At 31.1% G+C, this 18,673-nt stretch overlaps 2 protein-coding genes across 5 annotated transcripts in view; one reads left to right on the top strand and one right to left on the bottom strand.

Moving 5' to 3' along the window:
• Nucleotides 1-18,673, bottom strand: part of LOC148230024 (uncharacterized) — a 99,747-nt gene that overhangs the window by 47,674 nt on the left and 33,400 nt on the right. The window lies entirely within an intron of this gene.
• Nucleotides 1,198-17,147, top strand: Mgat2 (alpha-1,6-mannosyl-glycoprotein 2-beta-N-acetylglucosaminyltransferase). Of its 4 annotated transcripts, none has more exons than XM_088196915.1 (12): nt 1,198-1,342; nt 6,922-7,293; nt 8,059-8,180; nt 8,246-8,347; nt 8,405-8,709; nt 8,786-8,883; nt 9,713-9,858; nt 9,931-10,091; nt 10,873-10,965; nt 12,601-12,821; nt 12,887-13,060; nt 15,678-17,147. In XM_088196915.1, exons 3-12 carry the CDS (start codon nt 8,066-8,068, stop codon nt 15,766-15,768), a joined length of 1,506 nt encoding a protein of 501 aa, XP_088053041.1. In that variant the 5' UTR covers nt 1,198-1,342; nt 6,922-7,293; nt 8,059-8,065; the 3' UTR covers nt 15,769-17,147. The 4 variants fall into 4 exon arrangements, with proteins under 4 accessions (XP_088053041.1, XP_088053043.1, XP_088053042.1 ...); XM_088196916.1 differs by lacking the exon at nt 1,198-1,342 and adding an exon at nt 1,472-1,542; XM_088196917.1 differs by lacking the exon at nt 10,873-10,965.

Here is an 18,673-nt window from a genome sequence, read left to right as displayed (position 1 = left end):
ATCCTAATATGAACCCTAGATAATCGACCGTTTCCGTTGCGCCAGCGACGGAACGAAATACTATGAATTTGAATGACATGTTGATATTAAGAAAACAATCACTGACTGGCCAACTTTTGCTCCCCTCCCTCTCCTCTAAAAGAATCTGAAATGACGTTCCTAGAACTTGAGGGCTAGTTGACGTCACCAAAACGTAAAATTATGCAACCTAGGAACGTTTCACTAAAAACATCCATCGTTGCACCCGATATGTAGCAAGTTGCGCCGTTTTGCTGGAATCACATGTCTTCCACATCAATATCTTCGATTTCGAGTAAAAATAATCAGTTATCATGCACATATAGCGCTCACCATTGACTGTTACAGTCCGACCTTCATCGTTTTCAAATAACTAAGGCCTAATAACGCCGCCTGATTACAATACGTAGCAAACGATCATTTTTTGGGCATATGATCGTTTGTTGGTCACATGATAACTTTCCTCACTCCATGTGCGGCAATTTTGTTTAATAATACATCAAATCAGCAATTTCTGATCTTCGGTCACACTTTCATTTACAGTAGCAATATTCTCGGCTGAACAGGCGTCACGATGACGCATAGGCCTTACCCTATCTCCGACGCTTCCAGCCTCTTCAAATTTTTTTCACTACGTTGTGAATTATTCGCTCAGTAGGAAAATGAAATTGACCATAATCTTCCCATAAATTTCGACACACAGTTCGTATAAAATTGTTATTTTTGTTAATTGTTAAAACAAATGAACAATTTTAATGCGTTCAGCAGTGGTTAAGTGATCCATTTTATAAATGTGTTGCTGCAAACTAACATTTGACATTTAAACACGCATGATTATTGACAGCTGTCCGATTTACAATGCTGCTAATATAAAAAACTTGAATTGAATCATCCGTTACAATCGAATGTATTTTCGGGGGCAAGAGTAATATAAAATAAGTTGTTCTCCTCTGTATATAATAGATATATTTATTGTATTTTACAATTTTAATGAACTTCTATTTGTCATTTTATTTTAATGAAAACATGTCTACATTTTTGGACGTGTTTGCAAATGTGCGTAGCCGATTCTGAATTTATTGCCATAAAATATGAGAATTTGTGTTAATTGTAACGAATAAATGAAAATTTGAAAAATATATAATAATTGAATTTATCGATATTTTAGTAGGAGTGAACGCAGTGTGTATTTGCGTTGCGGCAACATCGAGTGTCAGTGCAGCGGGCTGGCGGGTCGGTGGGCTGTTGGGCTCCCGCGCCCACTGGCCGATGCAGGAGGCCGCGGGAGACGACTCCGCCGCCTTCGCCACCTATACAAGGCCAGGTACCCTCAAAGCTTCTCAAACTCGAACGTTCGCTCACCTTCCGCCCTCCGCCTACTGTCAATTATTATTATTTTACCCACATATGTGTTGTATACACCGTTTATGGCAACATTTAACGTTATGTTATTACATTATAATGCCATTAAGCTTTCCGCTGCTATTACCGTTCGACGCAGCGTGCGCATTCCTTCGCGTAATAGTAAGCGATTCGCACTTATTTTAATATTCAAACGATCGCATCTGTGTGTTATATAAATTCAATCAAAACAACTTCTACGATTCATATTTTTATTGCGAAAATGTTGCCAGTTTATATATATTTTCGTAATTCGTCATGGCGGTAACATTTACAGGGTAGGCAACTGGAATACTAATAAATACCCTTTTGATGTTTATGATAATATTTTTTTAAATTTCACTATTTATTTTTTTACTTTTATATATTTATAATACTTCTATTTGCACCAATATTTGTTTATAGCTTGCCTGAGTCATTTATTTATATTTTTTAATATTACAATAATTCAATATGTGCTAATAGTTAATGGAAAATAGTTAGGTCCAAATGGATTCGCTAGGCACGTAACCCTGAGATATCAATAAAATATTCACGGAAACTTGATTTCAACTGAAGAATTTTCTTCATAAATATATAGAAATATTTTAAAAAAATTATGAAGTTTCTCTGAAAATTTGCTGACTTATGTGTAGATCAGTTGGCAATGGGGTATTAAAAAATAATATATGTATGTATATATATTTAATAAAAAATCCAGTTGGTTACAATATTAAATATGGCAATGTGCACATATATTATAGTTTGTTTTAGTTGAATTATAAATAGATTCTGCAAGTCACAAATGTTTATACTTTATGTCAATAATAGTTGTAGATTCTAATGTTTTATATCCCCATAGTTTGTAAATGTATCACACATAGATTTTGTAAACTGTATACAACTATGTGTCTGTAATATTTAACCATCTTTTATGTGGCATAAACGCCAAGAAACTTCTCAAAAAAAGGTCGAACTTTTGCAGAATAGTTTTGCAGATTTCGTTTATTAGCATAATCCATATTGCTATTTTAAATTAAAATCTATTACATGTCATGAACTTTGATATCAAATCATTAGGTCTCGATATTCTTTTCTCAATACAGATTATTATAATATAAGTTAAATCATCCTTATTTATTCTTTTTGGGAGAATCGTTTTTTTGTCTTATTGGGTGCGCTCCATTTACTGCCAATACTATTTCGATATGTAATATCCGCTGTTTTTCTTTCTTAGTAATTTATTAGAGGTAAGGAAACGCAATTTTATCTAATCGACCCAGTTCCACGTTTGTTTCATAAATCATTGAAAAGATTAAAACTGATAACGGCATTATTTTCGTTATTTCGTATAAACATCATAATTTCAACTATAGTTCTTGGATTGAGAAATATCAACTTACTTGTACAAAAATACAAAAAATAATAATAAGTTACTCTTTTCAAACAAAAGCTTATATATTAAAACGCTGTAAAGATAAAAATTTTATTCGTATATAAATTACATTGATTTCAGCTGTATGATTATTTTTTTTCTGAAAAATCGAGATGGCCTTTTTATTTTTAGTGTCCTCTTTTGATATTTTTAAAATCTGGTCACCTTATATAATATAAATACTGGCTATTCTTTATAAGTACTGACCATTCATTATTTATACTGACTGGTGTATAATGACCTGATAAATTAAAAAGTCACTGACACCACAATTTTTAACAGCACACTGCACTACCCACAACGCAAAATATCCAGAGTAATTGTCTCCAGGTTCACATAAGCTGAAATCTCGTTAATCACTCAAAAGGGAGTAGCATTCTGGTTCTTCTTTCTTAAAACTACACCATTGCTAATAGTGCTATATTATATTGATTTCAATAAGCAGTAGATTTTATAAATATTTAACTCTTGCAATTAAAATCAGCTAATGGTTCTAAATCATTTCTACTTTTCATTTTCATTATTACATCAATAAAAATGTCTATTTTCGTTACCACTCAACCTTGGCTCAATTTTCCGAAGTTTAATAAACAATACGTGCTTCATCGGAGCGAGAAATAGACAATTATTCCTATTTGTTCGATACATTTTGTACTTAGCGCTTTGAGTGCCATAAGAATTGCTTATCGTTTGCGATGTTAATTGAATTGAGTCACACTCTGTTAATGTCGAATGGTGTGCAAACACTTGAACCAGTTTTTCGCGAATATTCATGTTATTTTCCATATTGTCGACTTTCACTCATTGTTCATGGTGATCTTCCTAGAAAATATTTTCGACGTTGAGTAAAAAGAAACAAACAGGTTATTGTTGAATGTCAAATGTTACATGATGCTGTTTAAGCATTGTGTCGTATAAACTTGTTATTGAGCAATAGTATTTTTTTATCTCACCAATTTATCAATGTTTATTTTAACATATTGAACAGTGTATCTGATCTAATCATTATTTAGACACGAATAAACTCATTACTGATGTTATCATTTATTTATTTAACTTTGCTAGGTCTTAAAAACAATGAGTTATCAATAATTATATTAAACGAGTAACCAACAATGATCAATTCTATGAATAAAGTATATGCGAGATGCATTTGACCTTTGTTCCAAGAAATCAAAGCGTTAAATATGCATTGTACAGAAGTTGACGATCTCAAGAAGTGAACTCTCACTATCGATCAATTGAAACAAAACTGTGTCAACAAGTTTCGACAAGTATCGTGTGTTTTGCTTCGTTTTTAAAATAATTATTATTTTAATGAGCTTCTCGTGCTGATTGTTGCTAATTGACGTGTCTAAAAAATGTAAATTATCGACTTAAAATGAGAAAGTTTCACATTGGAGTGAATCACATATGCTAATTTTTACGTTAAATAAACATAAAGTCGGGCTGTGAAGATTTTCTCAGATCCATTTATGTAAGTGTTTCTGCTATGCTATTATTGTGAATTTTGCTTTATTTAAAATAAATCGTTAATTAAAAGAGTAAGAAAATTTATAATCGTGTTATATTTTTTATTTTATTTTTATAATAGCATACGTATTTTTCACGTGCAGTCAAGTTTTGATAATAATTTTATCGTTCTAAATTATGTTATCATAAATGTTTTAAATTTAATCGTAACATTACCAGGAAGTGGCTTATTAATATTTGTATACTAAAATGGAAGTCTTAAGTATCCATTAATTTTAGTATTTTTTTCAAAAATTCAAAGTGTTTTTTAATGTTTACTAATCTAATACTAATATTACCTGTTATCGCGTGATATTTATATTTTATGTCATATGAAGTTACGTGCTAGATCACTTGCACTACTCTACATTTTCCTGCGAGCATTAATCTGGAATTCATCCAAACTGCTTTATAACTTTAAAAATATAGTTTATATTTCATGTACATCTACCAGCACGATAGTTCGGTGACTAATATCTAGAAGACCTAGGTTCTAATCCCAAATGAGCAATAGTGTTTTTTACTTCTATCGTGTCTAAGAGATCGGACTCAGTGATTATTATATAAATAAAACTCGATCGATCATCACAATTTAGGTTTTCCTAGATTTTCTAAATCTCGTGAATGAATTGTGTAATGAGTAATTAAAATAAAATCGAGCTAGCACATTTTTAATGACATTATTGATTGTAAGCTGTAATAATTTTATAATAATTAAAGAATTTGCATTTGTGTGCACATGCATGAGCGCAATGCTATGTGTGTGTTTTAGATCTGTCATATCTTACCTTAAATAAATTAAAGAAGTTGTATGCCGCGTTGGTATTACTAGCACTTTGCTAACGGGTCTTTTTTCGCCCCTTGATGTGCAAAAACAGTCTGTTTCACGAGAACTTTGCGCAATACAGAGATATATAAAAAGTGATAACTTTGGAATTAAAAGGAATTAAAAAACAATAGCTTATCAAATGATCTGTATTGTATTGGTACATATGTTAAAATCATTTTATCAATAGTTTTCAATCTGTGGGTCGCATAAGATCAGATCTAGTTTATATAATATTTACAAAGAAACTCGATATAAATAAAAAAAATGCTGGTTTTTTGAGCACTAGTTGAAGAAATACGTTGATTTTGCTTTCACGAAAAATGTAGTGTATCCTAAATAAAATTCAACTTTAGTATGATATACATGTAGCGTGTCACATTATTTTATGATTTTTTAATGTTTTAATGCATTTCTCTGAACAAGCAATAAAACAAATGGTTCTTGGTTAGAACACCAAGGGGCACCACCACAACTACGTAAATTATAATATATAAAAAAAAAATATATTTCAGTCTTCCATAGGTTAAAATTTTTATGTTTATAGCTTTGTCCAGCTTTAAGAATAATTTACAATGCTTAAAAAATAATTTACGATCATATTATGCTAGTGTTTGAACAAAGAACTCGTTATGAAAGTCAGAGGCAATAAAAATAATTATGCCATGAAATATTTTTTTTTTAAAGTATAAACATTGATTCATAGATAGCCAGCACAAAACGATTTAGTTTTTGCGTGTAGTACTAGGGAACCGGTCGTTAAATATCAGAAGTCATAAAAGGTAGGCACTACCCATCCCATGGATTACCATTAGCCGATCCTCACAGAAAATCGCTAAAATAAACGCTTAATGTAATTAATGCACACACAAAGCGTTGCGCTCATGTATGTGCTGGCGTCACACAAATACGTGCAATGCATAATGAAATTTATTTAACTATTAAACTGTATTTTTACAGATTTGATTGTTGCTATATATACTTATAAACTATGTGTTTTCTGTGTTTCCATATTTACAATTACACAAATTTGCCCCATACATGAAAATATGATGTACTAGTGCAAATATATACTTATTTACTGACAAGTTAGTCAACAAGCAATTTTTTAAACAGGATGTTTGCATCTATAGCTTTCACAGAAATATATATTATAATATACATATTATATAGTAACATAATGTTTGTTTTTAAATTATATTATTCACGTGCTTCAAAATTGCTTTGGTAGATCTTAAACTTTTTTTTATATACATATATAATATAAAATTATTTTAGAGTGGTTCATAAATATTTAGAATTGGATGAAAACTTTTTAATTTAATTATGTGTTAATTGTATTTTCAATAGCTAATGAATATAAATAACATTTGGTTAATTTATACTAATTTTATTTACTCTACATATGGTATAAATAAATAATAGAGAGAGCATATCGTTCGTAAATTGACGCAAGAAAACTTTCATTTTATTAGGCACCATTTTTAAATAAATCTATTATTTATTTATTAAAAAGGTAAAGAATTTTTTTTATAGAAATCAACAATTAAAATAATCTTATTTCGCCCAATTGCAATTAAGTTGTTAACTTCAAAGGAAGCAATTAAAAATATCACTTTACACCGCAGTTAGATAACCTAAACTGTTGTAGTGTGACAACGGATGTGAACCCACTTTTCAGGATAATTAATATTCGCATTCGATAACGACTATTTTGTATTTGCACTAATTTTTTTTATTTTATTTACAGACGTGAAACTCTTCGGCCTCCGCACCGTACGTCCAGAGATCGCAAAATAATTATAGATCGATCTTTTTATCAACAATTACGGCCATAATTAATCCGACACAACCCTCTTGCCGTTTTACTCAAAAAGGAAACGACCGCTCAAACAAACGTGCCATATGAATTTACACTGCAAACGCTATAAAAGATTGATTGGATCACCATAGGATGATATACTCGCACCGTTTACATTGTATCGGATCAATATGTATTGTGCGAGAGATTTGACGGAGAAGTGCCGTAAAATGAATGCCAAAGAAGATTAATTTAATAGATCAAATGTATATTTGTTATTGCATATATTGATTTTAAGGAGCTGAAGTTGTGTACAAGAAGGTAAATATTTTATTTTATAATTATTCTTATTTTACCTTAAAAAATTAGATTGAATGCTCTTTATAAAAATATTATTTATTTATTTTTAATTCAGACATAGTCCCAAAACTATGTTTATATTAATTTATATATCTTGTCTATTTATGAATTATGTCAATGTCGTCCTCATAAGCAAAGATTTGAATTGATCTATTAAGCTGTCTCTAGCATTAGCATTTTCATATACAACATTGATCAATATACTACACTGAAGGAATCTGATTTATCGTTCTATTGTATACTCGAACTTTGAACAATACATACGAATTTATAAAATGTACTGTTTCAATGAGTTTAAAAATCATCACTGCTATTTATGCTATCATACCCTTAGTCATTTATTTGTGAGGCAATATTTTATTAAAACGGACTATTTTATTTATATGGAAAAAGCGTTTTAACGTTTTATTTTCCATGAATTTAACTCATATATTTATAAAATGTCTAGAAATGTGTAAAATAACAAATATTAAAAGCACTGTAGTTCTTGGAAATACAGGAAGTGACACAAATCTCAAATTTAGATCCCGGAATGCGTAACACAATCTTCGCTATTCATAGTAAGCGCGAAAATTCATTATGAACCATTTTATTGGCAATTTGTCAATGCATACAACATTGACGCAACACATAAACATTTATTATTATTGCCTGTTTATATAGCATAATTTATTTATGTTTGTAAAAGAGGTTCCAATGTTGACACATCAAACGTTTATATTTCAGACGGATCATGCCTCGTGTGAGATGTTCGGCCGTCTTGCGTCTTTTCGTCTCCATCATCCTCATATGTCTGATATGGCTACAAATACAACTCATAAGCCAGAGACCGTTCACCAGCGACGGCGGTAATATTTATTAATCAAACTTTTATACCCGATTTTACAGTGCTTAATTAAATGTGTCGTTTTAGACGAAGCTCTCAGTTCAAATGATACGTCGGCAGCCGTCTTGGCGATGGTTCCTCCAGTGCTGCACAAGTTTCTCACAGCAAAGCCTAAAAATGCTACTCAAGGTAAATTATTAAAATTATCTTACTATATTAAGTTATTAATGTTTTTGTCTTCTTCAGGAGCTAATTCTTCCATAGCGTCTTCTGATGCTGGTGTTCCGCCCGCGTTGAACATCTCCGATATAACTCGTAACATAATCAAGTATAACATGCTTCAAGCCGTTCTTAATGAAGAGATCTTTGGACCGCTGCAGAACAATTCCATAGTGATTGTGATTCAAGTTCATCGTCGTATAACGTATCTGAGGCACTTGATTGTGTCGCTAGCTCAAGCTAGAGATATTCAAAATACGCTCTTGATCTTCTCTCACGATTACTACGACGAAGACATCAACGAGCTTGTCCAGAGTATAGATTTTTGTAAAGTGCGTAATATTAACAATATATATATATTTTATCGATTGCATTTTATATGTTAATTTAAATATGAAATGTCATTAGGTTACACAAATATTTTATCCGCACTCGATGCAGACACATCCTAATCAATTTCCTGGAGAAGATGCTAACGATTGTCCTAGGAATATTAAAAAAGAAGAGTGAGTAATTTTGTATTTAATACTTAATCTGTGGGCCCGGTCGTGTGCGAACAGTTATACAAAATGCGGGCGATTTTTGCTCTGCATTTATGACTATAAAATAAGAAATAGCAATTAAAAAAATAATCAATATAATATTATTATGGCAAATATAAATAATAGTTTATTCTTTAATTTAATTTAAATATTTTTTATTATTTAAAAGAAAAAAAGAGTGAATTTGTGACATGCACATCATTTAATGTTTTGGTCTTAAACTTTTGACATAATATTTGAATTGGAAACTTCTAACCTAAAATCAGTTCTAATGACTAAAAAGTGAAGAAAAAATAATAAAACTTGGTCCTTGGCACAGAGTATTATATTATGAAATCGCCCAAGTTTATTTTCTAAAGGTAGAATTTTAAATACTCATCAGTGTTCCTTTTACGACTAATTCCTCTTTAGATATTTGGATGATTGCCAAAAAAATAGCAAACGTTAGACGACCTGTTCAAAATACTCTTTAACAATTAAGCCAACTTTAATCAATACTTAGTGTGCGTTTTCAACAGCAGGAACAATCAAAACAATATTAAGAACCAATTTAAAAAACTGAAACATTCAATGCATTGCTATTTTTAAAATATGTATTTCGAATGAAAGTAAAACAAGTTTTTTCTTGACATTTCCGACACGAAAGCATGCAGAAATCACACATTAATTCTCAAGTTTCATTTACCCTATTATTTGAATCATTCCATTATATGGCAATTAATTTATAAACTGACACTGATAAATATGTATATATTTATATGTACTGAACTCTTTTGATATATGTTATTTTTAGAGCTATCAAGAAAAAGTGCATAAATGCATTGCATCCAGATTTATATGGCCATTATCGGGAAGCAAAGTTCACGCAGACGAAGCACCATTGGTGGTGGAAAGCCAACAGAGTGTTTGACGGTCTTCAAGTCACCAAAGACCACACAGGTGAATAGCGTTGAATTGTTCAAAGCCACTTCCACTTTTGTGATTATATTGTTAACGGTGAATCTATTTCAGGTTTGGTCTTGTTTCTCGAAGAGGACCACTACGTGGCCGAGGATTTTATCCACGTTTTGAGACTGATGGAGGACGCCGTTGTTCGCCACTGTCCCAACTGTAACATCCTCTGCCTAGGGACCTACCTGAAGACGTATAATTATTACGCCATGGGCGATAAGGTGAGATCCTCCTCATGTTGAACTTAAAAGTTCGCTTTAAAGCTCTACCCCTAAATACATTTAATTTAAATACAATAATATTGTAGATATGATATATACATCACTGCATAAAACCCTAATATTGCTGAGTGATTTGAGCTTTGTATCGCTTAATATTATGTAAATTTATTATAAAAGTTTTTATTGTACTATATGAATTTAACGAAGAAGAAGAAAATGTCAAATATGACAGATTTATATGCTGATATAATCATTTATTAACAATCACTACGTTTGGTTGTGTTTGTATCGTTCTCATTATCATATATGTTTGTGTAAATTTATTCTGGTTTTGCATTATTAGGATACTATTTAGTATCGTACATAATAGATGCTGAAATAATCCAAACATTTTCTATTTTTATTACCCATAGAAAATATAATTTATTCATAATAGATAATACAATCTAATCATGAATATTTATCAACTGCTTGAATATTTAATTTGACTTTAAAATCAACACAACTTGCCATTAAAGTATTTATAAACGTCACTTGATCACAGGTTAAGTTGTGAACATAATGAACAATTTGTACGTCTAATACCAATAAGCAAAATTAGAACAAATTTATTACATAAGAGGATCATCAGCTTCAAAAAATATATATTTTATAACTAAATATGCAATTCTGCCACCATTTATATGTATATAAGTAAATTATAAATATCTATGTTTAATTCATGTTTTTACTATAATTTATTTGTGCTGTTTTGCCGCAACCCCTAATCGACGGATCGTAGAAGAACCAAAAGACAGGAAGATCGCGCGGTATATCATATTCGCAAACGTGGGGTTATCATCTGCTGCCGCATCTTTACGGATACTATCAGAAGGTCCTCTTTAGTTGAACGAAATAGGAATTATTGCCTCTAACGGAAGAATCTCTACAGAAATCTTTCCCTCCCTCATTTTTTATTTTTGCTGTTTTGGTGGCATGACAAACACTTTGAAGAATTGCACGCTCGATTTTTTATATACGTTTATTACGTTGAATATTGTTTAATTATTTCTTTGTAAATACGTTTTATTATTTATATACATATATTTATAAACATGTTGAACTTTTGCTTGAATGTGATCCAAAATTTACCTTAATTGAAAGACTATTTATTAAATTATTATTTTATAATTTTGGATTAGCCTGTATGATGATGCTTCATAGTTTTAAGCTGTTGTTGATTTCCTCAAAAAATTTATAGTATGTACAGGTGTGCACAAAGACAAAAATAAAACCGTTTTGAATGAAAAACGTGCCAAATCCTAAACTAATAATGATTCGGTTATGTAGTAGAGCATTTTTATACTAACTTATTCTGTAGTTTTTAAATCATCTGGCTTCTTAGTAATGTTTACATGCATTATATGTAACCTTAAATTAACAAATCTGGTGTAAAAGGAAACGGAAATCCACTACATTATACATGTACACTAGCAAAGTACCTATTGGAAAATCAAGGGAAAATTGGACTAGTCAACAATATATTGTGATTTATTTAACACTGTATGGAATACCGCCTAATATATTTTAGATTGCTATTTTTTATAAGTTTCGGTGAAATTGAGTTGAACTCTTAGGGATTCAGAGTGACTATTTGGCTGAACCAAATCGGGCGAATGAAGTGAAAGTAATGGATTTCCTCAGATTTCGAAGGGTCGACTCAGTGTAGCTCTGCTTGAAGCGAGTTCGGCTCAACCCTCGTATATTTTAAGTAGGAAGCAAAGTGGAAGTCATATTTCGGATGATAGTGAAAGCGATTCCCTTGACCTTGGTTAAATGTAGATGAGTTGGGGTGGAACTAGAATTTCTTATGTTTAATACACATCTCTTGACTCATTGAAACAGATGGTGCAAATGTAACAACGATAGTTACGCTCCGCTATGTTGCAACTCTGCAAAACTGCTTGCTAATGGTACATGGGACTGACCGTGTTTGCTGGAATACAATTTTAGGTGCACATTCTTTTGTGTCAGCACTATTGATTCCGATAATGGATCTCGGCGCGAATTTGCATAGCTGGGACCAGTCAGTAAGGTGTTAATAGTTAACCCTAGCACTGACGAATGTGCTCCAGTTGAAAACGCAATAAGCGTCTTCAAGCATGTGCGATGGACACCCACATATATACATAACCATATAGCTTTTTATAGAGATAGCAATCATCAAATATAAAGTGAAAATAACCATTTTTTCTCACATTAACATTATTAGTTTAGAATATAATATGTACATTTAACAAAAAAAATCTTGTGCTCATCCTGTATATATCCTATCTCCGTTTTTCATCCTATTTATCTTTTTGTATAAATGCGACGTTCAAATTTGACCTAATAAGTGCCTCAATTTCAACTTTATTTATAAACAAAACTAAAATTTAACTGTAAAATAATAAATATTTTGTCAGATTTGATGGTCTATAAAAATATAGCGTCTATTCGATGTTTTATTGAATAATGATTGCGAATCCAGGTCGAGGTGTGTCCATGGCAGTCGAGCAGACACAACATGGGCATGGCCTTTCGGCGGGAAACGTGGCGAGGGCTCAGCTCCTGCGCCGACGGATTCTGCTCGTACGACGACTACAACTGGGATTGGTCGCTGCAGCGGGTGTCACAAGAGTGTCTTCCACAGACCCAGCGTTTGAAGGCCCTGGTGGCCAGAGGGCCGAGGGTCTTCCATATTGGCGAATGGTTAGGGTTGTCGGTTTATAATGCATCAGTTTTGAATAGTGTTTGAATGTTTATATTTTTTTCAGTGGAGTGCATCACAAAAAAGCGAACTGTGATAGTAATTCAGTCATCACTAAAGTGCAGAAGGTGGTGAAAGGCGCGCGACAGTATTTCTTCCCAGCAGGGCTCACGCTGCAAGTGGCCGTGGCCCCCAAAAAGAATAAACTGCGGAAAGGCAACGGGGGCTGGGGAGATAAAAGGTATTGTTATTGTTTTAACAGCAAATTTTAGTTTCTAAATTTGAACACATACGAGGTGTATCTCAATGTGATGTTTCGGCCTAAAAACTTAAAAAAATATATACTGTGACACAGGAAACATATTAACACATTAAATACCATGTGCACAAATTTGTGCGTTTCGTTATTTCAATTTCATATAATAAAAACACACTTTTACCCTTTCTGCTCGTAAGGTGCGTGAGACGCACCAGCGCTTGGCTCTATATTACTCGTAGGGTGCGTCAGGCGCACCATTTCAATTAATGAAATATAACGTCGATTTTTGGGTATTTCCTGTGCATGTTTTGAATGGTGTTTTTGCAGTGTTGTAGATAAGAGTTTCAAGAAGCATATCTTATTCAAAAAATATCATTTTTACTTGAATTAAGCCGGGGAGAGCTCATTTATCGCGATAAGTCAGGGTTTTTTTGATGACTAAATTTAAATGCAGATGTGCCGTAGATTTCTCCCGAAGGCAATGGTTTGCGATCGTCCTTCGGTAGACACGCGTCAGTGACGTTTTTATTGCCTATTGGGTTTTCGACAGTGTCTCGGGTGTCCATAATTTGTGTCTAAGTAAGACTGTAGTGATTAATAATTTTGTTTTAATTATTAATTTTTTCATTTTTATAAATTTTATTGTGAAATTATTTTTTTTAATTTTATTGCAAAAAAAACCAGTGCTATCACTGAATATTGTAATTGTAATGATAATATGTTTTGTAATGATAGTGATGGGGAGGATTTCATGTTTGATTTTTCATCTTCCAATGATGATAGTAAAGAAAGTAACGTCGAAATTAAGTCTGTTGCCTTGAATCGAAGGTGAAATAAGGCAATTAAAATAATAGCGAGGAAGAAACGGTACCTCAAACAAATCGCACCACATCAGAAAATTTGAGAATAATTACTAGTAATGACAATGTACCTTATAAATAGCAATATTTCCACCAAGTCATAAATGTCCTGGGCCCCAAGTTCCCGCAAACTGTATACAACCTATTGATTATTTTCAATTGTTTTACACTGATGAGTTGGTATACTAATAGAACTTGGGGATTTATGAAAAATTAGAAAATAATATTTTTTCATATTTGTTTCTTTAATTTATAATAAATCAACATCCCACATATTATTAAACGTAGTGCCCTTTTTTGTGCATCGCTTTGTTTTTTTTTTTTATAAAAATATGCTATTTAAACATTATTTGCTCAAATATATAAAATCACAAACAAATATGTACCACAAAGCTACTCATTAGAAGTTTTGTCTATTTTTAATTAAGAAATATATAAAATAATATGACATTAACTGCAACGTTTCATTTCACCTCTTATGGGACGTATTTTAGTTTTTAAAAATATACCTAACATCAGTTTATATAAACATAGATATACCTTGTGGATTTTTTAATTGTTGTAAAACGGTACAATTTTGTATTTCTGCAAGCGATGTAAGCTTTCTTCGTTCGAAGGTAGATATATCTAAAACTGAGCGGTGTGTCTTTGTTATTTGTGTTATTTATGATTAAAACATTTTTTGGTCCTATAAATATTTTTAAATGGGTCGTCGCCCTATTGGGTTAATTTATTGTTATGGATTGTCAACCAATGGTACTTACCAAAAAAAATTAAAATGTAAATTAGTGAAATGCAAGTATTTGTTCTAATTTCTTCGTTTTTGGTATTAGTTTATTCATATTTATGCTCTACATATATAATTTTAATTTTTAAAAAGAATTTAACTTTTTTCATTTTTCCCGAGCTGGCGACATACCTAGTACGAAAACGATTACGAGTGCAAAGGGTTAAACTGCATATTTACCATATCATATTTATTTAGCGCGTTAACCAGAGATGTTACTAATATTAGTATAATAACTAAAATAGTTTAGAGAAATCAATAGCCAAAATTCCAGAAAACCAAAACTCATGTAAAGGCAGTGCTTACAAACACATACAGATTTGTTTCTATGAATAATATCTCACTTGTTATATATTCGTAATGATGAAATCAGTTGTCATCAAACTGAATTGCGTACCGATAAAATAAAAATGTATTTAAATATTTTTTAATACTTTACAGTAAATATACGCATTGCAACTTTTTGTTTGATATTTGCACAATGTAACAAACAGATTTCTTTCAATTATGTACTAACAATACAATAAAAAATGCACACTCTGCTCCAATAAAGATACACACTACTAAACACTTATTATATTATTATTTATACACATTATATATTCTAATACTAATGAAATCATAAATTTAATATTTATTTTTGTGTGGTGTGGACTCTGTTTTTCTAAAATACATTTCAAACTATTGCCATAATTAATAGTAAAGCTAATCATTTTTTTAATGCACTATAATTATATTTTACGTGACACTGAGATATACGCTATATTTTTCTCATGGTCCTAGAGTGCAACTGAGCAAATTTTAAAACGGATAGAAGGACAATCAATACAGTAAACATTTTTTTATTGTATGCCAATACTAAATATTTTCCTAAGTGGTCTTCATCAATGTATTTTTAACTCTTTATACAGTAAAACATAAATAATAATCTTGTGTTTTCATGTTGTTTCAGAGACCATCAGTTGTGTTTAAACATAACCAAAGAAGCGAGAACGGCCAGAGATCGAAGGGCGCAAATGCTCATAGACACGGGCAATTATTAAGTGCCGTGAACACATTAGTGAATTGTCCATAATAGACTCGTGATTGTTCGTGAATAGAAAGGATAATAAACTATTTATAAATTGTGAGAGGCGGTTCACATTTTACATGCATATGTAAATTTATACACACACGCGTGTATGTATTGTTTTATTTTTTTATTTTGTGCTTGTAATTTCATGCCTCACAGCTGAAATTTACGAAAGTTATATCTGTGATTAATCAAATAACGTGAACGTACGTCGTGTACATAAATACAATCGTATTTTTGCACAAAGTAAATTTTTACATTTGTACCGTATATTACGTTTTGACTAACAGTTGCAGCTTTTTATATAATAATGTACAAGAAAATTATTTTTCGCTAAAGCGTTTTAGCTTTGACTATTTGGCTATTTAATTTTTTACGTATTTATTATAATTTCTCACTATTATACGTATATCTATTATGAATGTATTATAGTTATGTATATATATATATATAGCTACGAAAAGTTTATACTGTATCTTGTCTATGTAAAGTTAACACGTACCTGTTTATACATAAATATTATATTTATATTATCTAACTAATGCTAATCTGTACATTTTACGTAAGCATTTATTTAAACCGTTAGACATTGATTATATTCTTAAATTATAATTGATCAAGTATTATTTTAAATTCTGTTGCGTCATTTTAGATCGTTTGCTCTATGAATGTCTAGCATACTCGCTGTGTATTGAACAATTACTCTACGAGCTTATTAACCTCTCTTGTGATGCAATGGTAAATGGAGTGATGGACTACGATCTCAAATCGAAAACATTTCCAAATTTGTTTTAAATAGGGTATTGATCTCAGTTAAGGCAACTCCATTTGTATATCAAAAAATATCATTGTGAAAGTATTACGATCAAAACCATTGTATTACACGTGTATCTTAAATACTAACTGATGGTTAAAAGTCCATTTCTTACTTTATATTATACTCGAGTCTTTGCCTATTCTTTCAATAAATTTAATATATTTCAGTGATTGCTATGAACAACATTTTTTTATTGTTTTTTTATGTTTTATTTAAATAGTATCTATTTATCATTTTTTTGTTATTTGTACTAGTCACGGTGTATTGAATATGTATGTTACATTACTGTCACAAATGTTTTTGTAACTGATAAAATAAAAATACAGTTTGCTTTTTTTTTTTTTAGTGAATCAATTACTATATTTATTTTTATATTACGTTTTAGATTGTCATATTTTTTTTCGAAATTACTCTAGTCAACAAATTGTATTGTGCATACATACAAGTTTTAAAAATTGATTCCGTTAACTTGTTTTCGTCCATGTGTGTATGTATGCATAAATGTATATTTGAAAAAATAAATTATTGAAAAATATATATATTATTACTTATTAAATAATACTTTGTTTTATTACAGATGTTATTTATCTTATCATTAGCTTAGCTATGATAAATCATAGAGTAACAACATTATGAGCAATTAATCTATTTTTTAACATTTGTTCTAACCAAACTCGCCTAGAACAATATTATTATAAAGATAAAATATAGTGATTGCGATTGGTATTTTTTAGATTTATTAAATATTTGCCGCTGTCTTTTTTTGTAAATGATTTCTATAGAAAATAATACCAATAAATTAACATGACAAAAAATATTTTATAATAATTTTATAAAATATATTGAGAGCCTCTATTGATATAAAAAATCACAAAAACCGAATAATATATAAAAAATATGTAAAGCAAATTAACGAAATTTAATAATATAAAAGTGTTTAAATAAGTTATTAAAACATACTAATACAAAAAAGTAGAAAAATAAATCAAATCAATAAAACGTTGAGAATCGCTGATTTTTTTTCCCTATAATATACTATAAATGTGTATAAATTAACTCATTACTCAAAAGGTTAATATACCTTGATTGCATTATCATAAATAGGCATATTATGTAATGTGTTTACGTATGTCAGTGTCAAATGCGGAAGAGTTCAGATGAATCGAAGTTATATTCTGAGTTCTTGACAACCCTTTTATAGTTTAGGGGCTGTGATGGTGACGGGTGGCAATGAGACACAGATTGAGCCGCTGCAGTAGTATATTTATTTATAACCTATATGCTATCTACTACAACATGATTTATAAGAAATACATTAATACGATTAATTGAAAAGTTGTTTTATTAATAATATTTAAAGTGTAATTTCAAAACTTTGATGATAATTTATTGATAATTCTTTCAATCTTGGATACGTATTCATCAATCATATTGAGATGGTATTTCTTCAGTATATGATTTCATTATTTTTTTATACTGCTCATAATATTTAACATTAGCCGCTTTAAATCGTCTATTTTGTTTTGATATTCTGTCGAAGTTGTTTTGCATTTATTGTATTCTTTTGTTAGCATTTCTTCTTCCTTGGACAATTTTGCTAGTTCATTATCAGCAGAATTTTTTATTTTCTTTATCTCCTCGGACAGTTGCTCGTCCATTTGTTGCAATTCCGCAACTTTCTTTTCTAAATTAACAGCGGTTTTCTGATAACTGCACAGTTCTCTTTCCTCGCTGTGCGTAGACATGCTCACACTTTTAATTTCCCTAATAAGTTGTAGAACTCGTAATGTCTGGGGGCTCTGGCTGTGAAGGTCTCGACGGTCGGCAGGATTTCGCCCGGTCAGATGGGGGCTCCGGCGGCGCTGCGAGGCGATGGGAGCGGATTCGGTCAGCGTCCCCACGCCCGTCCGCCGAAAGCAGCGCTTTCGGCACGTCCTCTCAGCTTCGGGTCCCGTTCGGAATAGGCCGAGCTTTTGCGTCCCCAAGCGCGTTAAGGGATGGTTTTGGTCTTAACGCCGTGGTCGGTGAGCAGCGATCGGCGCTAGGGGTGCAACGCCTT

This window comes from Plectrocnemia conspersa, unplaced genomic scaffold (genome assembly GCF_051122295.1).
Source record: "Plectrocnemia conspersa isolate PC_06_02 unplaced genomic scaffold, ASM5112229v1 ptg000011l, whole genome shotgun sequence".
NCBI lineage: Eukaryota > Metazoa > Arthropoda > Insecta > Trichoptera > Polycentropodidae > Plectrocnemia > Plectrocnemia conspersa.
This window is presented reverse-complemented; position numbering and strand designations above follow the sequence as displayed.

Bases quoted from the DNA above. Each gene is read 5' to 3' on its own strand.
- Mgat2 (XM_088196915.1), top strand. From the start codon at position 8,066: ATGCCTCGTGTGAGATGTTCGGCCGTCTTGCGTCTTTTCGTCTCCATC. The intron at 8,181-8,245 runs GTAATATTTATT...GTGTCGTTTTAG, and splicing joins ACCGTTCACCAGCGACGGCG to ACGAAGCTCTCAGTTCAAAT. The intron at 10,092-10,872 runs GTGAGATCCTCC...GACGGATCGTAG, and splicing joins ATTACGCCATGGGCGATAAG to AAGAACCAAAAGACAGGAAG.